Consider the following 23,968-nt stretch of genomic DNA (forward strand, 5'->3'; position numbering starts at 1 on the left):
CTCTTAATGAGGGCTTTGTCTGAGCCCCCTTCTGTCTGTGCTCCAGTCTGACTCCTTTCCAGTGTCTGGCCCCCACCACACCCCCACAAGGGCTGCTCCCCATTCCTATCTGCTAAGGCAGACAATGAGGCCTCTGTGAAGTCCAGCCAGGTGACTAGAAGCCAAGCCCTGGATCAGAGGGGAAGGGTCAGGAATTTGCACCTGGGCAAGGAGATTTGGGAGAAGTTAGAAGGCCTTCAGGAGTGGCTATCTCTTTTGCTAGAGCTATTTAAGAGGCCCTAGCTTCCAAATTCCCAGAGTGCTCTGAATTTCCTTTAGTTGAAAGAAGGGGCAGCTAGGTAGTGCAGTGGATAGAGCACCCACCCTGGAGTCAGCAGAACCTGAGTTCAAATGTGACCATAGACACTTACTAGCTGTGTGACCCTAGGTAAGTCACTCAACCCTGTTTGCCTCAAAAGAAAGGAAGTGAGACAGGGACAGAAGCCTTGGGAATAGCAACAATAATAATCACAACTGTGCTTTATCATCAAAAACAAAACAAAATGCTTTCACATATATTAAGGATCAGTGTAGTAGAAAAGTGTTAAACCTAGATTCAGGAAGATATAGTTTAAAATCCTGACTCATTTACTTAGTTGTGTGATTGAGCAATTCACTTAACCTCTCTCTATGCCTCCAACTCATCTGTAAAATCATCATCCTTATCCTGATGTTATTTTTTTCACATGTGAAAATTTGAGACTGAGAAATCTCTAAGGTCCCTTCCGGCTCTAAAGTCTATGATAACTAGTGCTTAAAAGTTTGCAAAATATTTTTACAAATGTTACCTCATTTTATCCTCATAACAAACCTGAAAAGTCATAATTATCCTCATTTTACAATAGCTAGTAAGTATCTGAGATTGGGTTTGAATTTAGATCTTCCTATCCACTGAGCCAACTAGCTGATTATTGACTTAAATTGCTGTGTTGAAACAGATAACAGTTCTAAGGTGTATATGCATGTGTGTTGTGAGGAGGGGAGAAGTTTTTCATTTTCGGAAGCTTTAAGAATTGTTGACACAGATTCCTGTGTAGCTGGACTCTAAATGAAGTCACCTAAGGGATAAGCTCTTGTGAACTACTTTTTGTCTGTACCACCTTCCCCATATTAGGGTGGGGGGGGTTACATTTATTTTTATGTATCAGGAAGGAACCCTAAATGTTCTTACTCACTCCCAGACAGAGACAAATTTTAGGTCCAGAGATGTGAACACACTAGCCCAAGGTCACACAGCAAATCCTCATTCCAACCTTATAGTAAACTCTTGAGTAGTTCAGCTGTTTACCACTAAGGCACTCTATTTGTTATTGTCATCGTCATCGTCATCATCATCATCATCATCATCATCATCAACATCCTGATGTTATTATTTTTCACATGAGAAAATTTGGTATTTGAGAGGTTAAACAAATTGTAAAGACCCAAACTCCCTGATCTGAGTATATATATATATTTTTGAGACCTTTTTTGAGGCTGTATAGAGAAGTAAATTTGGAAATAGATGTAAATTGAATCTTGGTCTATTCACTACCTAATAGATTTGTAGCAAATAATTTCATCTCTTTGGATCTTCTTTATTTACACTAAAAAAAAAATCTCTCTTGTTTGACTTTACCTAGACCCCTCTCCAGTGAATCCTTACAGAGCTGGGGAAGAGAACCTAGAGGCTGAGCTTTCTCATAACTGCCAGCAGCCCCCAAACCACTTTCCTTCTGAGCAAATGCTCCTTGCCCACCTGCCTCTGTCCTTTTGATCTGAAAGATGCAGGAGAAGCATTGCATCTGTCCCTATTGTCAGCAAAACCAACAGGGATGTCACCAGAACCTGAGAAAACAGGTAGAGCTCAGTGGAAATAATCTTCCACCTGTTGCTACAACATGAGATGGGCACTCAGCCCAGTCCTTCTTCACCAAGCCTGTGGGGAGTGGGCTTTATTGCCCCTCACCCATTTGTCCCAAGACACTCCCCATTTGTCTCTTCTGCTAATCAATTACTGCTTTCTCCAGCCCACAGCATTTTAGGTGCCTACAGCTAAAGGGGTTGTGTGAGTCTTCTTCTAAAATACTATATACTCTTAAAGAACAGTGATTTTTTTCACCTTTTTTTGGTTTTTGTATCTCTAGTTTTGTATATAGTAAGTGCTTAATAAATGTTTGATGAATTGAGTTAAATTATCAGTTGGAGAGAATCAGTGGTTCATCACTTCAGAGGGAAGGTGGAGGTGAGGAGCCTGCAGAGTCAGGGGGTGGGGTGGGGAGAGAAAAGGGCAGGAAGCCCCAAAGATGCAGCTCAACAAACCTTTTTAAGCTCCTATTCTGTGCCTGCCACTCTGCAAAGCCCTAGGAATATAAATGCAAGCTATATGCTTCACCCTTCTGCATCCTGGCTGGCAATGGCCAGTCATGGCAGGTTGACAATCCTGTTTCTAGAATGAAGAGTCTTTTACTAGGATGATGGTGGTAGTGAGGGGGAGATTTCAGGGATGTCTCAAATTGGAAGGGAAAAAAAATTTACATTTTAATTTCAATAGAATCCATTTCCTCTGCAGTTCTGCATATTTTATTTTATGCACTTAAGTCTTCCAAGAAGGGTCCATTGGCTTTCCCAGGCTACTGGAGGGGTCCACAGCATTCAGAAAAAGTGGGGACTCTGCTCTAGTGGTCTCAGCTTAAACTTCTTTTCCTCTCAGTCCCTGGCTCCCATTTCAATGCAGATTTTGACCTTTCCAAAGTTTCCGACCATCTTGCTGTTGTCTCAGAGCCAGGAAATCCAACACCAGTAAGGGGAAAGCATTGGCCTTTCAGTCTGAGGCAGGGAGTTTAATCAGAGGGATCTGTCCTAGTTAGAGAGTCCAGGCTCCACACTTCCCTCCTCTCACTCCCCTCCTTCCATCTCCTAGGTGAGAAAGACCAAGAACAAACAGCCTTGGGTAGTGTTGCCACTCTGCCAGTCCTCAAATTTGAAGACTTCCTTCCTGCCTTGATACTAAATAACTGGATTCTCCAGAGAGGACAATAGGTTTGGGGTTCCAATTTGCTAAGTGACCTTGGGCAAGTGTATTCACCTCATTGGATTTGAAATTTGTCTCCATCTTGGAGAGGCTAGGAATGCATAGGGAAACAAATGTAAACACCCCATCTAATATGTGAAGGTGGTATAGACAGAAAGCAGTTCACAAGAGTCTATCACGTAAATGACTTCACTTTGATTCCAGGTATAAAGGAACCTGTATCAACAGTTCTTAGGCCCTCAGAAAATGAAAAACTTTCTCTACCTCTTTCCCACTTAGAAATGAAACCTGTTTTAATACTGCATTTTAATTTAACAAACACTCATTAATCAACCTGTTATGTAATAGGCAGCTTGAGTTCTGCCCTAGAGAACTTTATTATTAAATAGAGATGAGACAGGACCATACAAAATCAAGAAACCAGGCAAAGGGGGAATCAAAATACTATAGGAGGAGGGTAGAAATAGAGTGATAATGGTAGCTGACATATATGTAGCCTTTAATAAAATAACAATATGATAAGTTATAATAATATGAGCATTTATAAAGTGCTTTAAATTTACAAAGAGTTTTATATATGTTAACTAATTTAATCTTTCTATCAACTCATAAAGGTAGGATTTGGATTCAAATTCTCTCTTTTTTTTAATTAAAGATTTTATTTATTTTGAGTTTTACAATTTTTCCCCCAATCTTACTTCCCTCCCTCAAATTCCCTTAATTCTAAGTCCTGCACTCTATCCACTGTGCCACCTGAGGCAGGGTTTCTTATCTCTTATCTCCAAAGACCAGTTCCCTAAAGGGTCCATAGATAGATTTAAGGAAGACTGAGTAAAGGAGAATGTATAGAGGAAAAAATATTTATTTTCAATAAACTTTAACTGAAATTTAGCATTTCTTTTCATTATGAATTTAAAAATAAATTATTCTGAAAGTTTATAGACTTTACCAGACTACCAAATACATACAACAATACACAAAAAAGTTAAAGTGTCTCGCTTTATATTTTCAAACTATTTTACATTTATATTTCAAATGTCTATGGAGCATCCAGTTCAAGATGGTCAGTCTAGAAATTAAGAGGACTGGATAGGTTGGTCTGAGAATCATCAGCTTCCATGGAAGCTGATGAGATCACCAAGTGAGATCTCCAGGAGGGAGAAGATAAGAGGACCTAGAATCGAGCTCTGAAGAAAGATTCAGCAAAGGAGAGGGAGAGGAGTGGTCAAGAGGCCTTTTTGAGAGATCAAGAAAGATGAGGATGGAGAAAAGATCATTATTACAGGACTGTACTTTGCCTTTTTTCCTTTTGATGAGTCATTTTTTAAAAAGGTGAGAGTCCCTGTCCTCAGGAAGTTTACATTCTAATAGAAGGAAAAAATATATGTGGGAGAGCCATAGCCAGGGAGGGGTGCTTTGTTTTTAAAAATCACAGAGTTGGGGCAGCTAGATGGTACAGTGGATAGAGCACTGGCCTTGGAGTCAGGAGTATCTGGGTTCAAATACGACCTTAGACACTTAATAATAATTACCTATCTGTGTGGCCTTGGGCAAGCCACTTAACCCCATTTGCCTTGCAAAAACCTAAAAAAAAATAAAAAAAAATCACAGAGTTGCTTAGTGGAGCCTTAAGGAAATAAACTGACAATCATTTCTGGTAGAGTAGTATTGGATTGATTATTGTTCTAATGATGGAAAGAGGGTACCAGCACAGGAGCAGGATCAATAGGAAAGGGGTGCTGTTGGTGCTGGTATAAAGTGAAGCATGGTTCAGATGGACTACATGTTGTGAATCATGTGAAGTGTTTATCAATAAGGAAAAAAATAAGAGCTCTGGAGAAGGTATTTGAATGAAGATGGGGGGGAGGTGAGTAAAGGGAAGTGAAGGACATTCCAAAAGGAGAGGAAAGACAAAAACAATGTTCAAAAGAAGGCTAAGTGAGTAGTCACTGAAGAAAAGACTGTTAAGAGCTGGAATGGACCACCAGGGATCACCTAGTTCAATCCTTTCTTATTACTGATGAGTAAACATAAACTCAAAGAGTGGAAGCAATTTGACCAAAATAAGTCTGGTGAATAACCCAACAAAATCTTTTCATTTTCTAGATACCCCCGTTGAAAATTTTTGACTCTGGTTTTAATTTTTTTAAATATAGCACTACTTTGTGAGAGAGTTTGTTGTGGGGCTATATTTCCAAAAGAAAAATATTATTCTGTAAGAGTTCAGCTGTTCCCTTAAATGTAGGGGAAGGGGAGTATCTCATAATCCCCGATCAGAAAGGTAAAGCTATCAATTTAGGAAAGAAGCACAGAATTAGAGGATTAAATTAGCCCCTTTTTGATCAGATGTCTTCCTTAACTAGGAATATTTTCACAGGAAGCAAAAAAATTTGAAGTATGATGATTTGCTCAAGCTAGTTATATAGCTATTAATTGTTGCTCCCTTGTGTTCAATTCTTGTTATCCTATTTGGTTTTTTTTTGTTTGCTTTTTTTTGGCAGACACATTGGAGTGGCTTGTCATTTCTTTATCCAACTCATTTTGCAGATGAGGAAACTGAGTAAAACGGGGTTAAGTGACTTTCTCAGGATCATAACAGCTAATAAGTGTCTGAGGCCAGATTTGAACTCAAGATGAGTCTTCCTGACTCCTGACCCAATCCTCTACTTAGCTGCCCAATAAGTGGGAAAGGTAGGATTTAAATATGGATCCTTTGATAACTCAATTTCCAGTACTCTTTTTTTTTTTAGGTTTTTGCAAGGCAAACGGGGTTAAGTGGCTTGCCCAAGGCCACACAGCTAGGGAATTATTAAGTGTCTGAGACCGGACTTGAACCCAGGTACTCCTGACTCCAGGGCTGGTGCTTTATCCACTATGCCACCTAGCCACCCCCTCCAGTACTCTTTCTGATGGGTTACAATTCATCACCTCATTTAATGGATTTAGAAATGAAGTGACTTTCTCAGGGTCACCCAGCTAGTAAATGGCAAAGTCAGGCTGTATTTTTTATCTGCCTTATCCAGAACTTGGAATGTACCTCTTTGTACTCATAGTAATCTTCCTTACCTCCCCCACCCCCCATATATCCCCCCTTATTAAGGGCAACTAGATGGTGCAGTGGATAGAGCATTGGTCTTGGAATCAGGAGGATGGGAGTTTGACTTCAGCCTCTGACACTTACTAGCTGTGTGACCTTGGGCAAAGCACTTAACTCTGATTGCCCCCACATCCTGGGCCATCTCCAGTCATCCTTTTTCATATCTGGCCCTTGGACCTAGATGGTTCTGGAGAAGAAAGTGAGGCTAGTGACTTAGCACAGCATACTCCTCACTCAAATCCAATTCATGTGCTTGCCATGGCATCACCTCCCTGATGTCATGGTCTCTTTGAAAATGAAGGACAAACATCATTATCCTCCTTACTAGACTATAAGTTTATTGAAGGCAAAGTCTATTTTTAAATTAAACCCAGGTGTTCTAGTGAATCTGTCTGTTTTTGGAAAAAACATGTGGATAACTATATGTATGTATATATATATATATATATATATACACACACACACACACACACATAAACATATACATGTACATATATACATATATGGAATTAATGTTATTTAAAATTTCTCAATTATATTAAAAACATTTTATCATTCTTTTAAAAAAATTTTGAGGGGTGGCTAGGTAGTGCAGGAGATAGAGCATCAGTCCTGGAATCAGGAGTACCTGAGTTCAAATCCAGCCTCAGACACTTAGTAATTACCTAGCTGTGTGGCCTTGGGCAAGCCATTTAACCCCATTTGCCTTGCAAAAAAAATTTTTTTGAGTTCCAAATTCTCCCTCTCTCCTGCTCTTCTCTAGCTCTTGAGAAGGCATATTGTAGTACAATGTATTTTATGGTATAGATTTAAAAATATTCCTCCGAAAGAGGAATAGGCTTCACCAGACTGTTTTTTTTTTTCTTTGCGTCGGTTTTATTGCCCCTGCCCGGGGCAGGGGGGCAGGTCATGGGCTGCTTGGCTCAGCCTGCGGCTCTGTACAGTGTTGGGGGTTCCAGCACCCCTCTGTGGCTGGGAGAAGGCACAGAATGTAACGAAGCTGGAAGTGGCGGGCTCCTGGTCCTGGGGAGGGGGAAGGGCACCGGTGGGGGGACCAAGAGACCCCCTCCCACCCCACCCACTCCACCAGGCCTAGTGCAGTCAGGCATTCAGCAAGGAGTCGGGGGAGAGGGAAGGGGTGTGGGAGGGTGTGGAGGGGGGCTGCCCACCAGACTGTTAATAGGTTCCATGGCACAAAAAAGGGGAACCCTGTCCTTGGCACCTAATTAATATTCATCATATGTTTGTGGATGCCAATAACTATATGGCAAAGTCCTTTGTGGGTCTGGTCTGATCAGATGAGGTCCAAAGTCCCTGCAGCTCTAGCATTCTATGGTGATGATACAGTCTTGCTGAGGGCATGAGGAAAGAGAATAGTAGAAACTAAGGTTGCTTAATTTAGGGGATGTCTGTGAATTCATCAAAAAAAATTTATAATTGCATTTCAAGCTAATTGACTTCTTTTGCAAAACAATGTGTTTAACAACATGATTCCAAGAAGGGCCCATAAGCTTCACTGGACACCAAGGAGGGCCAGGACACTAAAAAGGTAAAGATCCCATGAAGTGCAGAGTACAAGTGACACTTGGTTACACCTGTCCTCACCTTCACTCTAAGGAATTTTTCTTCTCTTTCTTCTTTACCTGACAAGGGCTCTCAGCCTATATCTATTCTCTACCCTGGGTGCTCCAACAGAAATTGTCAGGAGAACCAGAGACTGGTGAAGAAAAGGAATACAAGTCAAAGTACATTCATCCAATCCTTTGGGGTCTGGGGATGCAATCTTTTAAAGGTTTCCCAGGAGGAAACAGGCACCTGTTGTTTTTTTTTTTTTTAGAAAGTCCCAGCTTTCCTCCATTTTTGTTGTTCAATTGTATCCAACTCTTTGTGACCTTATTTGAGATTTTTTTTGGCAAAGATAATAGAGTGGTTTGTCATTCCCTTCTCCAGATCATTTTTAGATGAGGAAACTGAGGAAAACATGATTAAGTGACTTGTCCAAGGACACACAGCTAGTAATGTCTGAGATTGGATTTAAACTCAGGCTCTTCTGACTCTAGGTACCCCCAGCATCCCTTTCCATTACTACTCTCAGTCTTTATTTTGACTATGTTTTAGGGATTGTTGTTATTGATGATGATGATAATGATGATGATGATGATGATGGATTAAGGTAAAACCAAGACACCTTAGCACTATCTTTACTCACTCAGAAAAGGAGGTAAGACAGGAAATGTCATTAAATCATATAAAAATAAAGGTCTCAGTTGTTCCTCTAGTCTATAGAAAGACCTCCTGAAAAATAGAGCACATCTGAGGCAATTGGGGTAGGCTGCTTTCCCCTCTCTGGACCTCAGTTTCCTGATCTGAAAAACAAGGGGATTGATTCAGAACTGTCAAACTCAAATAGAAAAAGAGGCCTCTAACTTTATGAAAGGATCCCCATAGGTCACAATTCAATTTAGCTTTTAAATATAATATTATTGGGGTGGCTAGGTGGCACAGTGGATAAAGCACCAGCCTTGGAGTCAGGAGTACCTGGGTTCAAATCCCATCTCAGACACTTAATAATACACCTAGCTGTGTAGCCTTGGGTGAGCCACTTAACCCCATTTGCCTTGCAAAAGCCTAAAAAATAAATAAATATAATATTATCTATGTTTTGCAAATTTTTATTTATTTTGTTAAAAAATTTATCTGGTTCAGCTACTTTTGGAATGTTGGTGTACCTTGTGTTTGGCACCTTGGAATTAAATGCTTTCTAAGGTTTCTTCTGTCTTTAACATTTTAAAATTTTGAGAGGGAATTAGGAGGGATAGCAGAATATAGGATAATCTAGTGTATGAAGAGTCAGGAAGAACTAAATCCAAATTTCATCTCTTACTATTCGGAAGGGTGTGTGTGAGAGAGAATGGACAAATCACTTAACCTCTTATGGGTTACTAAAACTATATAAATTGTACAGGGAGTTCTCTAGACTCATGAAATCACAGGTTTTCCAGAACAAATGGGTAAAGACTGATGCTAAAATTGGTTGGGGTAGAGTTAGGGGACAGGGCTGGCTCATGTCAGCTCCCTATTTCATGTCCCAGTGTTGCACAATATGATGACTGGTTAACAGCTTAAATCTCTCCTTTTCAGTCCCTCCCTTCTTTTCTTCTCACTTTCCCCTTCTACTTTTGCTCTGTTTCCACCCTTTTCTCCCTTCTTTCTCTATATCCTGAACTTCTCCTTCTTTACTTCTGTTCTCTCTTTTGTGCATCATCCATCTCTTCCCTAAAATCTCTGAGCTCTTTTTTCTATTCTTCCTCTCCTTTCCTCTAAAAAGTGAGCTAGATTCTCCCTGATTTTCCTAACTGCTCTACCTCGGCCTTATGAGAAGGGGTGGGGAAGGTGACAGTTGGTGGTTTTAAACAGACAAATGCCTATTAGTGGATTGTAAATAAAGTCAGTTGGCTTAGGTCCTGCAAATAAATAGTCTGAAAAGCTAGGGCTGGAGATATTTTCAGGGCAGGAAGAAGGGGAGGTATCATGATTCACTAAGATGCTTCTTCTCTTACTCTTGTCCTTTCTAAGCCTCAACATTCTATCAGATTTCTTTTACCTCTGCAAATTGCCACTCCCTAAATAAGTCTGTTTCCAGGATTTAATCCTGTCAGATGCCTTAACGAGACTTCCTGGTCTGATTTAAGTCCAACTGACAGACCCTAAAACAGGGTAACAGATTGATTACTTCTTGATAGGTGATGATAGACATGTACAGGAAAAGAGACTTTGATGTTGTTGACAATAACAATGATAGCAACTCACACATTAATGAGCCTTACAACACAAACAGCACAACTGGCTGGGATGGGTAGCACAAGTATTACTATCTTGTTATCCAGATGAAAAACTAAACCTTAAGAGAGATAAAAGGTGAATTGCCCATGAAAATATAGTTAGTAAATTGTCAAAACCAAGCCCCCAAGAGTATGACCTTTTCCTCAACACCATTTAGGTTGAAATGGGAACAAAAGGAAATAAATCACTGTTATGCTCAGTTTGTTGCCGTTGCCATTTTTTCAGTCCTCTGACTCTGGGACCCTATTTGTGGTTTTCTTGGCAAAGATATTGAAGTGGTTTGTCATTTCCTTCTCCAGCTCATTTTGCAGATGACAAAATTGAGGCAAATTGTTAAATGACTTGCTAATATGTGTCAGAAGCTAATATGCCTCTTCAAGAGCACTGTCCACTGGTGCCACCCGGCTGCCATCATGTTAGTTAGGGTGGGCCCATCTCTATACCATTTTCTTCCTCAGTGTCAATTTAAGCCCATACTGAATGTGTTTCTTCAAAGTTAGGAATAGACTCTGGGTTTAATCTAAGTATCACTTTTATTAGGCTTTTTGTTTAGGGTTGTTTTTTTTTTTTTGCAAGGCAGAGAGTTAAGTGTCTTGCCCAAGGCCACACAGCTAGATAATTATCAAGTGTCTGAGACCAGATTTGAACCCAGGTACTCCTGACTCCAGGGCTGGTGCTCTATCCACTGTGCCACCTAGCTGCCCCCTTACTAGGCTTTTTTTTTCCCTTAGGTTTTTGCAAGGCAAATGGGGTTAAGTGGCTTGCCCAAGGCCACACAGCTAGGTAATTATTAAGTGTCTGAGACCGGATTTGAACCCAGGTACTCCTGACTCTAGGGCCGGTGCTTTACCCACTGCACCACCTAGCTACCCCCTTACTAGGCTTTTTAAAAGATGTTGGCTAGGGGGGCTAGGTGGCACATTCTGATCATCTTTCTGCCACTATTAGCTATGCAACTTTTGGGTCACTTTATCTCTAACCTCATCTGTAAAAATAGGCCTCCTCCTCTGTTCAGGCTAGGTGATAGAGCACTGAACTTAAGTTCAGGAAGACTTGAATTCAAATCCTTACTCAGACTCCAGCTGCCTGATGGTGTGCAAATCACTTATTCTCTCAGCCTCAGTTTCTTCCTCTGTAAAATGGAGGAAATAATAGTACCAAGGGCAGAGTGGATAGAGTACCAGACCTGAAGTTACTTAACCTGGTGAGTAGAAAGAATGGGAACTGTGAAGGAAAAAGCAATAAGATATAGTAATTGATTGGTTGTATAACATGAGAGAAAGACATAAGAGTCAAGGATAGTAACAAAATATTAGCACAACTAAGAAGGTGGCTCCCTCAAAGAAATAGGGAAATTCATAAGGAGTGAGGGAGTTCTCCAAATGGAGTCGACATGAACTGAACACAACTGAAACGATTGACATGCTTCTTAAATCTTTAAACATTATATAAATAACCCTTTGGAGCCCATGTACTCAAGGTCTAGATACTCTAAAGTCTCTCTCTTCTCTCCTCCACTTCAGTACTGAAGAATTTATTCTTGTGTGAGAATATAAATCCAACTCTAACTTCTCCTCAAACTGGCTCAGACATAGTCCTCTCATTCACTTGTTTCTCCTTACAGGCTCAGAAACCTTTGGAATATCTTATATTTTCCCAGTAAGCAACAGAGATGGAGAAAGCCCCTGGAAGTTTTCTAGTAGCTTGGAATTTGTGATTTGCCCTACCTGTTTTGTGGTAGTCATGTTTACCATCCTATTCAGAAAGAGTTGTGAAAGAAAAGCAGGTTCATTATAGCCACAAGACTGCTTCTTGCCAGACTTTGGGAAGTGGTGACTGCTTACCTCCCATTTTTCTTATCACAGCAGTGATATTCACTGGGCACCAGTGAATTCAAACTTACTGAACCTATAACTTGACCTGTTCCAACATGTACCTTTCCCAGCATCAACAGCTGTCTCCTTAGCTTTACAGAAATGCTGGCAAGTCTTGCTGCTTTGATGGGGCCCCACCACTTCTAGGAACTTCTAGGAAACATCAAGATGGCAAAAGTTAGAGTCGTAGTAGATTCCCCAGAGGGCCTCATCATCAAGGGTGACTTTGACCTCATTCTCTTTATCATTCTCATTCTCTTTCCTTGAAAATCCTCTCCCCTTCCCCTTTTATGAATTTTGTTATTTCTGTTGAGGGTGCTACTTTGTCAGTTGTCTTGGTACAACTCTGTTATTATCCTTGACTCTTATCTCTCATATTATAGAACCAATCAGTCATCATATCTCATTGTTTTTTTTTTCTCTACAATTTCCATTCTTTCTATTCAACTCCTTCTTTCTACTCACTAGACCATTGCCCTGGTCTAGACTCTTATCATTTTTCACTTGGACCCTTGTTTTAATTGGATTTTGTCTCAGTTCTCTCTCATTTATTCAGCATAGCTTTTAAAATGGTCTTCTTGCAGTATAAGTCTGCTCATTTTACTCTTGTTAATTCTGACTCCCTATTGTCTCTAAAATCATATATGAGCTCCTCTGTTTAATTTTTAAAGGCCTTTATAACCTAAACTATTTTCCACCCATTACTCTCCTTCCTTTATGCTAAAATCTAGCCAAAATGCATTCTTACTGCTCTTCACAAATGACACTCTGTCTACCATCTCCCTATTTTTGCAATGGCTGAATCTCATGACTAAAATGTACTCTCAGTTGACTTCTGATTCTTAGAATCCCTTGTTTCTTTCAGAACTGAGCTCAAAGGGCCCTTCTACATATCATTTTTCTTGAGTTTCCCAGTTACTAGTATCCTTACCCTCAAATTTTACCTAGGATTTCCATTTTACATACTTAAGTACATGTTGTCTCCCCCTGAAAGAATGTTAACTCTGAGACTTTTTTTTTTTGTATTGGTATCTTCTGGACCTAGGACAGTTATCAGGTACATAGGAGTCACTTAAATGCTTCTTAATTGACCAATTAAATGATGAATGTCTCCAGTTGAGGGTCCAGCAGGTGATTCAATATTAACCATATTCTATGTTTGATATATTGTGGTAGTTAATGAGATTCATGGAACTTACAGGTCTGAGTTGGGGTTGAGGTAGAGGCAATGAGATACCATATAAATAAAGAAGATTCAAGATAATTTGAGAAGGGACAAAACATGAACAGCTTGGAGTATTAGAGAAAGTCTTACATAGAAGATGCCATCTGAATCGAATGTTGAAGGAAGATAAAGATTCTGAAGGTGGTGCAGTGGATAGAGCACTGTCCCTGAAGCATCTGAGTTCAAATCCTGCCTCATATACTTACTAGCTGTGTGATCCTGGGCAAGTTTACCTCAGTTTCCTCTTCTATAAAATAAACTAGAAAAGGAAATGGCAAACTTTTCCAGGATATTTGCCAGAAAAACCTCAAATGAGATCATGAAGATTCAGACTTGACTAAAATGACTGAACACAACAAAAGAATTCTGAGAGGAGGCGATGAGGAGGCTTGGGGGGACTACCTGGCAAAAGCTTGGAGGCAAAGGATGGAATGCTGAGTTGGCAGAATGGCTAGGAGTCTGGTCTACCTGGAGGGGAGTGAAAGGAAAGAGATGCTATATAAATTAATACTAGAAATGTAAGTGGGAGTCAGTTTTGATAGTTATGTGGAGGCCAGATTAAGGAAGAGTAAAACTGAAATCAGGAAGACCAGTAGTCAAGGTTAGAGGTGGTAAGGCCTGAAAGAGTTGGTATCTATGTACCTGAAGAGAAGGGGTTGGAGGTAGAAGGTAGAAAACTGATAAGATCTTGCAGCTGTTTGGATGTGAGGAGCAAGGAAGAAGAAAGAATGAAAGATGAGAAGAATTGGTGGCATAGAGGCTAGAGTGTAGAAGATGGCTTTGAATATTATGTCAGATCAGTTCTGTGCCTATGGACAAATCATTACCTTCTCTCAACCATAATCAGTTTTCTCATCTGCAAAATGTAAATAATATCATTTAAGTGGTCGCATTTACCTCTCAGGCTGTTTGTGAGGGACAAATGAGATGATAAAGAAAAGAAAAGAAAGCGCTTTTCAAACTTTAAGGCAAGTAAATTTCCTTTATTTTCATCATCATTATTACTATCACTATCATTATTGTTGTTGATCTACCAAGGAAATAAGGATTTATAAAAGCTTACCATATTCCAGTCACTAGGTTAAGCACTTTACAGATTCAATCCTTAAAACAACCTGGGAGGTAGGTACTATTAGTATTCTGTATCCCTTATATAGTTGAGGAAACTGAGGCAGACAGAGGTTACATGACTTGCCCAGGGTTACAGAGCTGGTGTTTAAGACCAGAATTGAACTTGTTTTCCTGACTCCAGGTCTAACACTCTATCCACTATTACTTGCCACCTAATCGTCTCCTGCTGCCTAAGTGTTGATGTTTAGTCATTTAGGTGGCATTCAGGTCTTCTAGGACCCCATGTAGGGTCTTCTTGGCAAAGATATTGGACTGGTTTGCCATTTCCTTCTCTTGATTATTTTACAAATGGGGAAACTGAGGCAAAGAGGATTACATGACTTACCCAGGGTCACACAATTAATAGGTGTCTAAGGTCAGATATGAAGACAGAAAGACTTATCTTCCTGACTCTAGGCCTGGCACTCTATTCACTCTGCTACCTGGTTGCCTGACTAATAATTTTTTTTTAGGTTTTTTTTAAGGCAAATGGGGTTAAGTGGCTCGCCCAAGGCCACACAGCTAGGTGATTATTAAGTGTCTGAGACCGGATTTGAACTCAGGTACTTCTGACTCCAGGGCCAGTGCTTTATCTACTACACCACCTAGCTGCCTCCTGACTAATAATTAGAAGTAAAATTTTGAGAAGAATATGATCATTGAATCTAAGATCAAAGGACCTGTATTTAAGTTCTATGTTTGCTTCTTACTAGCATTATCAACTTGAGCCTCAGTTTCCTTCATCTCTAAAAAGGGTAAAACATATTGCCTATCCCACAGAGTTGCGATCAGAGTACTTCATAAACATTAGAGCTTTCTGTAAATATAAATTGGGAAGTTATAAGTGAAGTGGATAGAGCATCAACCCTGGAGTCAGGAAGACTTATCTTTCTGAGTTAAAATCTGATCTCAGATATTTAGTAGTTGGTTGACCCCGAGCAAGTCACTTAACCCTATTTACCTCAATTTCCTCTTCTTTAAAATGAATTGGAAAAGGAAATGGCAAAGTACTTCAGTAACTCTGCCAAGAAAATCTCAATGGTGTTAGAAAGAGTCAGACATGACTGAAAAATGACTCAATAAGAACAACAAATGTGAGTTATTATTTTTGTTACTGGAGGTGTTATTGTGGGGGAGGGGAGAGGCCTGGGAGGCTACATATCCTTGGATAGCTGAAACATAATGTGTACCTAGTTCTACAGATCAGACCACCTCCCCGACCTTTTCTTGATTGGGGCCTTTACTTACCTGTTCATCCACTTTATGGGCAATGAGTGTGGCTCCTTCCTCCAGCTCCGTGACACTAATGGGCCTGACCCGCAGTGCCACCTAAAGAAAGACATCAGATTTCCTGTTAGGATCAGTGAAGCTGGGATTGAGGGACAGTGGGTCTTACATCAACGAGAACCCAATGACTTAACGAAAACTATTTATTAGCTCATGGCCTGATAGGGTAGGTTCAGTTGACCCTGCTTGTCCTGGGCACCCTCCTCATTTCCCCCCCATTCTTCTTGCTGTTTTCTATCAACAGCACAAAATCATCCAGTTCAATGTAAGTTAGCCTACCATGATTGACCACCTGCTCTAAGCTAAGCACTTGAGAGTTGGATAAAACTAAATTGTTCCTGTTTTCAAGGGATGTACATTCAATTGACAGGTTACAATATGTATGCAAGTGAGTAAATACAAAGTTATGAATGGAAAACAGTACCAAATGATTTCATGAGAGATAATGCTAAAAAACTGGAGGGATCCCCAAAAGTATTGTGATGAAGGTGGTGCTTGAACTGTACTTTGAATGAATCTATAGATTCTAAAAGGTGGAGGTGAGAAAAGGAAGCATTCCAGATATGTGGGACCATCAGTACATACATGAAAGGGTAAGGGATAGGATGTCACGCAGGAGAAACAGCTAGCAGATCAACTTTATGGGGGGGGGGGGGACAGAGAGAGAGAGAGAGAGACAGAGACAGAGACAGAGACAGAGACAGAGACAGAGACAAAGAGGAGACAAGAGGAAGGGAAGGAGTGAGAGAATGAGAGGGAAGAGAGAGAAGAAGGGAAAGAGAGAGGAGGAGAAAGGAGAAAGAGAAAATAATAGAAAAAGAGAGAGAGAGACAGAGTGATAGAAAGAGAGGGAAGGGTGGAGTCATCACTTCTTTTCTGCCTTACTTGAAACATGACTTTTTTGTCATTGACTAGTCTTGCTAGGTTCATAAACCAGTGCATAGGTACAAAGGAAGGATGGGCTTAAAATATCCATGAGGTTGGCAGCAATAAAAATGTCAGGACTAGGGCCGGCTAGGTGGTGCAGTGGATAGAGCACTGGCTCTGGAGTCAGGAGTACCTGGGTTCAAATCCGGCCTCAGACACTTAATAATTACCTAGCTGTGTGGCCTTGGGCAAGCCACTTAACTCCATTTGCCTTGCAAAAACACACACACACACACAAATCTCAGGGCCTCCCTTAAAATGATGATAATTCTATCAATAATTACAATAATAGCTAGCACTTATATAGTTCTTTTAGTCTTGTATAGCACCTTAGATATTACCTCAATCACATTTATCCTAGAACATACATGCTGTTATTAATTCCTTTCTACAGATAAGAAAACTGAAGGAGAGAGAGGTTAAGTGATTTGCTCAAAGCAAGATTCAGATTCAGGTCTTCCTAACTCTAGGACCAGCATTGTGCCACCTTTCTGCCTCTATATGGTGACATCAGTGGTGCCAATTAAAGATCCAATGAGTAAAAAGAGGCAAAATGCATTAGTGGGAAGAGAATTGAAATTGAAGTCAGAAAAAGCATTGAACTTGAAATCAATCTGGGTATGTGATCTCAGTTCTGTCATTCTCTAGCTATGTAACTAAGGACACATAATTTAACCTTTCTGAGATTTGGTTTTCTTATTTGTAAAAGTGAGTTTATCATCCTTGCACTTGCTTGGTTGTGGTGGATAAGGGTTAGGTAAACCTTAAGACATTGTATGATTATGAGTTTTGTCTTGTCACCTGCAGGAAACCTATTCTCTTATTTAAGGTGGGATGAACAATTAGATTTTCTGGAGTCAAATTCTACACCCTGACTCCTGCCTGCCTTAAAGAATCCATGCCTGTGACCAAGTCGGACCTACTTTAAGTCAGAAAGACTGGGTACAATTTAACTTTTCCTCGAAAAAAGGGAGTGAGACCTGGAGAGAAGGCAGGATCGCACCTTGGGCAGGCTTAGAGTTTTCCAGAGAACAGTGGAGAATCTTCCCCAGTTGAAACCTTTTTTCCACTGAAGGAAAAAGGAGGACTAGTCTGGCAATTTAAGGATGGGTGGAGGGGGTCAGATGCTCAGCACACAGGTTGAGTCTGGATAAAAGCTTTACCTGATCCCCCTTAAAGTTGTTTTCCCACTGTTGATTATCCCAAATTATCAGCTAAGTGGTGCAGTGGTTAGAGCACTGGCCTTTGGAGTCGGAAGGACAGGAATTCGAATACAGTCTCAAATACTTGACTCTCTTTTTCTTCTTTTTTTTTTTTTTTTGCAAGGCAATGGGATTTAAGGGCCTTTCCCAAGGGCACACAGCTTAGTAAGTATTATGTGTTTGAGGCTGGATTTGAACTCAGAGCATCCTGACTCCAGGGTCAGTGCTCTATCCACTGCACCACCAAGCTGCCCCCATACCTGACTCTTACTAGCTGTGTGACCTTGGGCAAGTTGCATCCAGTTGTCCTGATTCATATCTGGCCACTGAACCCAGTTGATTCTGGAGGAGAAAGTGAGACTGGTGACTTAGCCTAGCACTCCCTCACTCAAATCTAATTCATGTGCTTATCATGGCATCACCTTCCTGATGTTGTGATCTTCTTCAAAAATGAAGGACAGGGGCGGCTAGGTGGCACAGTGGATAAAGCACTGGCCCTGGAGTCAGGAGTACCTGGGTTCAAATCCGGTCTCAGACACTTAATAATTACCTAGTTGTGTGGCCTTGGGCAAGCCACTTAACCCTGCTTGCCTTACAAAAAAAAATCTAATAAAAAAAATGGACAAACATTATCCCAATTTATCCTGTCTGTATCTTGCTTATACATGGTTGTTTACCTGTGAGCTCCTTCATGGCAGTTTTTGTTTTGCTCTGTATACCCAGTGTGTGGTATAGTAGGTCCTTAATAAATTCTTGTTGATTGCTGTTAAACTCCCACATCAGCCATGAATTACAGATGCCCGGTTATAGTCACCAAAAAGAACCTTTCTTTCATATTTCTCTTCACATAGCCTCAAGATTTATTGTTCCCAGTATCAAAGCTATTTCCCACCATCATCACCCTTATTTAGCATGGAGCAAGATAGGAGCATGTATGTCTTCAGTTTACCCAGACTTCTAGATTTCCCTAAGAGTAACTGAGGTACCTCTCCTGAGGGAGTCCACAGTTCCAGGGAGAGACTCTGGGGAGAGCTCTGTCTGTGAGCCTTGATCAGACGTATGGCCAAATTAAACACCTGCATCTCCCCTGCGATCTGCTACTTCACGTCTCTGACACCTAAACAGAATCTCTGTGCCTGGAAATTAGACACTCCATGACAGAATGAAAAGGGAGGGCTGTTTTGATGATTTGGATAACATTAGCAGAGCAGAGAGAAGTATACATATGCCATTTGCAATCCTAAAGAACAGTTCCATTTAGTTCCATATTTCTAGTTCTGGGACGAGGAGACAGAAAGACATTGCACATGCTAGGCAAAGTATGATCAGCCTGGCTGTGAATTTAACAGTATCTCCTCTTTGTACACACACACACACACACACACACACACACACACACACACACACACACACAAACCCCCCCCAAAAAAACACTACACAGGTTTCATGAAATAAGCACTGGGTTTTAAGTCAGAGGATCTAGCTTTAAATCCTGCTCTGATATACATAACCTGTGACTACTTGTAAGAGAGTGACTTTTTTCTTGGAGTGAACTAAATCATTTCTAAGATTCCTTTCAGCTCTAAATTCTGGAATTATGTGATTAAAGAGTCAGTGTTGGTACAGTGATACCACCCACTAGTCCCTAGTCCCAAAACAGAATTGCAAGAAATTTTGACCTAGCAAGACAGCTAATCATAAAATTAGAACCTTAGGAATCATCAAGACCAGAGGTGGTCAAACTCAAATAGAAAATGGGACCAGTAATCTATACAGAAGCATCCCTACAGACTGCATATTGATGTAATTTTAAAATGTAATATTATCTATCTTTTATTGTATTTTTATTTTGTCCAATATTTATCAATTACATTTAAATATGGTTTCCTGCATTTAAGAGTGTTACTGGCTATGTGTTTGATACCTCTGATGGAGACCAATCACCTTATTTTTTAGATGAGAAAATTGAGGCTTAGAAGGGTTAAGTGACTTGACCAAGGCTACACAGGTAAATAAGGGATAGAAGCAAAATTTGAACCTAGTTCTTCTCAATCCAAATAAAGCATCAGCATAATACCATGCTGCTTCCTTAATAAAAGATCATAGGTTTAAAGCCAGAAGGATTAAAAATTATTTAATCATTTCATAGAATGGAGTTGACTTGCATTTAAAGAGGTCAAATAGCAGAGTTAGGACTTGAACCCAGACTCTGAATCAAAACACCAATTTTTTTTCCATGATACCTGTGTAACTTTCTTTGATACAAAGTCTCCGACACTCTTTGTTTGATCAAGTTGTTCTCTCAACAGACATCCCTAATTAGGAAATTCTTGGTGAGTGCATCTGCTCATAATTGCATAAGGTTTTCATATAGTGATCATTTTCTTTTTCCAAGGGGAGAGGCAGCACCAGCTAGTTCACCTTCATCAGTTGCCTTAGCTATACCCAACTGATGGAAAGGGGAAATTTATCCCCAATCCAGCCCAATCTGCACAGTTCCCCCCACCCCAATAAGCCAATTTCTCAATGGACAGATTCTAAACTATGAAAAAGGATGTTCTGGTCCCCTCAGTTCAGAAAACTGAGGTCAGGGCCTTGGCAAGAGTTCCATGGACCTTGCTACAATAGTAATATGTCTCATGGTGAGATGTTATTGCTAGAATGCATCACCACCCACCTACTGCTAATGGATAGTCTATTAAAAGTTCTCTACTGTAAGGCATAAGGGTATTGATGGATTATGGTTTTAAAGTTTGAAGAGAGCTTTGAGGTCATAAAGTTATCCTCTCCTTTTGTAGCTAAGGAAATTGAGGCAGAGAGACAATAAGTGACTTGTCCAGATGCCTGAGGCAGCATTTGAACCCAAGTTTTAGAGATTCCAGTGCTCAATCTACTATACCACCCTACCCCCTGAAAGAGAGGAACTTTATATCTTTCTGTGTTTGTGTGTGTGTGTGTGTGTTTGTGTGTGTGTGTGTGTGTATGTGTGTGTGTGTGTGTAAGGGATGGGAGGGGCAGAGATTGGGGTAGCCCCTGGAATGTCATCTCTGCAAACAATAGAAAGCATTGTTAGCTAAGTAGAATATACAGTCCTGCTATATACCCCATCAAAACCTTGAGATAGATCATCAGGGTCACTGGGCTACCTCTTCTACTGGGCCCAAGTCCATATTTTAATTTTAAAAAGCATTGTTGAGCAGAAGATTCTATGCTTTCAAAACACACACACACACACACACACACACACACACACTTCAGATTCATCATAATTCCTACAATGAATAAAAAAATCATGTGTCCAAGTCTCTGTGCAAACCAGAATTATGAATTGTACAACATTTTGAGTTACTTTGTAGACCTCATCTAAGGCAAGTGCAACAGTTTTCTCTAGAAATGCCTGTATTCATCTGCCCTTACTCTCAGCTCCCTTTAACCACCTCCACCCCATAATGCTGCCTGGGCAAGATACCCACTAGGATTTGAATAGAGAGATTCAAGTTTCCTTTTCCTCTTTCTCTTGCTTCCCTTCTGTTGACAGGAAATAGAAGCAAACTTGATCCTAGCCTCTACATTGGCATGGCAGCTGCCGCAGGCAAGGGGGAATGAAGATATATAGATAGATGGTCCTGCCAAAGGATACACCAACACAAATTCTGGGAGAGGGTGATGGGGGAGTTCCATAGATGTAATAAGAGACATGCAATCTTAGAGGGGTAGAGTACGATCTCACTTCTCACTAGGGGCACTTTCAGACAACTCAGGTTCAGATCGGAAAAGAAAGAGGAGGTGTGTTTAAGAAAGCAAGCAAGGATGCACCCCATCCCCCAATTTAGTGAAAGTCCAGAGAACTAAGACAATAAACTCCACAGCCCCGGTCACCCAATCTAAGGAAACCATGCCTTTTGTTTCCTCTCCCAGTCAGAGAACTCTCCCTCTAATGTATGCAGTTGGATGTCTGGGAATTGGGGTTGGGGTGGGGATTGTTGGTGGCAGGCGGGCTTCTGGCTAGGAGTTTGAGGAGTTTGGGAAAGTCGAGAGAGTGTGCAGATTAGTATAAATTCTAACCGGAGAGGGTTCACGAATTTCATTGCTGGAAGCTTAAATGGGGTCTGTTGGGCATTGGTGAATAGAGTTTGAGTAGGTATGGGTTGAGGGGGCTTTACTCTAGGAGAGAGCTAGAGAAGTTCCAGAAGGTGGAATGCGCCCGTCATATGTAGCTCTGTTCAGTGGTGCGGGTGGAGTTGGAGAATTTGGGAGGAGTGGGTGGGTGGGGGCCTAGGGGCTGAGGGGTGCACATATGGAAGGGAAGGTCTGTTAGGAGGAGGTGATTTGGGATGGAAGGGGCTGTGAGGAAGGGATGTGTTGGTGGGCATAGGTGTGGGTGTGCATGTAGGTGGAGGAGTGAGCCAAGGAAGAGCTGCAGGAGCCGGGACTCACGGTGAGCTGTTGGTCCTTGGAGTCGGCGCTGTCCTTCATTCCGGCTGCTGCTCCGAAGGCTCAGGCCCGCGCCCTACCAGCCTCCCTCCCTCCCACTCCGGCTGCCTCCCTGCCGGGTCGCTGCCTGACAACCAGAACCAACGACGCGCTCGAGGCCAAGGGCACCGGACCCGGGAGGCGGAGAAAGGGGAGGGGGAAGCCGGCGGCCCCTCCTCCTCCTCCTCCTCCTCCTCCTCCTCCTCCTCCACCCCTCCTCCTGCCCCCTGCGCCAGACCCGGGTCCGCGCCCCTGCCAGCTGCTGCGCCGACCCACTCTGGGTCCTTCCAGCCTTGGGACCTCCCCTGGCCTCCGAGAGCCGCCTCTGGGGCCTGGTCTGCGGGTCCCTCCTCCACTCCTCCGGACCCTGGGCTGGCTCTCGCTACCCGGGAGTTAGCCATGTGCTACCCCCGAATCCCAGGCATCCCGAGGCTAGTCGGGGCGCTAGGGCAGCGTGTCCCACAAATGAACAAAGTTTGTGCGTCTTTTCAATTTGTGTGTTTTGTTCCCCTCTCCAGGAATCCCACAGCTGCTCTACTCCACGGTCCCAGCCCTACCGGATTACTGAGGTTTCTTGGGCTGAGAGCCAAGAAGGCAGAGCTAGCCTCTAGGGCTTGGGGGCGACCGGGGCGGGGAGGGGAAAGGGTGGGTAGATGTGTCTGTCTTTATCTTGATCAATGATGCCCCCCCAACATATGCAGCTAAGTTTGCGAAGCACTTTATATATTTTTTCATATAAACCTCACAACAATCTAGTGGGGCCTCCGTTTTACAGATGAGGAAAAACAAGGTTGCCAAAAAAGGAGGTGACTTGACCAGGATAATAATCCAAGCGGATCAAGAGACTTAGAGTTGGAATTCAGACCTTCCTCACTCAAGTCCAACATTCTGTTCCGTATTGATTCGGGTTCTGGAGTTGTAGTGTGAGTGTGTTTCCCTCCTGGATGGCCTCTTAATTTCCAGTGGGGGGGGGTATGCCATTTTGCTTGGATTATCATTTGTTTACCTGAGACTGTCATATTATACAACCCACTTGACTCAGATTGTAGTCTAAAGCAAGTGCATTCTGATTAGTTCCTCAATGTCGCCATATGAGACATTGTCTGTGTCACTGTGCCCCTCAAAGAAATAAGGTTTGGGTTTCTTCTCTCCCCACTTCAAGGAACAGATGGGCTCCTGTGAGCTGGCAACCACCTGTCTCCTGGCAATGCTGATAGATAGGTTCTTTAAAACACCTATCCAGTCTGCTTAAGCCCATCTACCCCAGGGACTTTGTCATAGGGAACTACCACACTCATTTCCTTGCCAGACATATTCACTGTGTTCATCTCCCTATGGAAAGGTTTGATGAAATACAGATATATCTCCTGAGGGATGTTTCAGAGGCCCCGGCACATAGCCAAAGAGAGACAGATTGGTGCCAACTTCTGCATGGAGATGGACTCTCTTAGCTCTCTAAGGCTTTGGTCTGAGTATCATTAATAAACATTAAGGAAACATTAATAAACACCTAAGGAAAAGATGAATGGGTCAGTACTTAGAATCATAACTAAAGATTCTTGTGTCTGGGCTAAATTAACTTTGGAATAAATCAAATTATCACAGAGAAACTACACTCTAATATGAAGAATAAATGAGCTCAAGTCTTTGCTCCTGGGACCTGAGGGCCATCCTCTTTCACTAATGCCAGTATCTCAATGAATCCTGGAAAGAGACAGGCTAGAGGATTCGATTCTGTTGATATTATTCATTCCAGTTGCTCCAGATCCCAAGAGAAGGGGAGGGGCTCTTGTAGGAGGGAGGGGGGTGACAGTCCCATGGAGAAGAAATTGACTGGTTTTCTAGAGTCTAAAGCCTTGTAAGTTTGACAGATTTTTG

The 23,968-nt window shown here is 41.6% G+C and overlaps 1 protein-coding gene across 2 annotated transcripts in view; it reads right to left on the reverse strand.

Annotated features, from left to right (window-relative positions):
- The window catches only part of KIF19 (kinesin family member 19), a 68,706-nt gene extending 46,564 nt beyond the window's left edge, over positions 1–22,142 (reverse strand). For both annotated transcript variants that reach the window (XM_074224642.1, XM_074224641.1), the window contains exons 1-2: positions 22,055–22,142; positions 15,450–15,530 (exon numbers count right to left, since the gene is read on the reverse strand). In XM_074224642.1, the coding sequence (XP_074080743.1) occupies positions 15,450–15,530; positions 22,055–22,093 (120 nt within the window). In that variant the 5' untranslated portion in view covers positions 22,094–22,142. The remainder of the gene's footprint in view (positions 1–15,449; positions 15,531–22,054) is intronic.
- Between the last annotated feature and the right edge of the window lie 1,826 nt (positions 22,143–23,968).

The sequence above is a fragment of the Macrotis lagotis genome, chromosome 2 (genome assembly GCF_037893015.1).
Source record: "Macrotis lagotis isolate mMagLag1 chromosome 2, bilby.v1.9.chrom.fasta, whole genome shotgun sequence".
Lineage (NCBI taxonomy): Eukaryota > Metazoa > Chordata > Mammalia > Peramelemorphia > Peramelidae > Macrotis > Macrotis lagotis.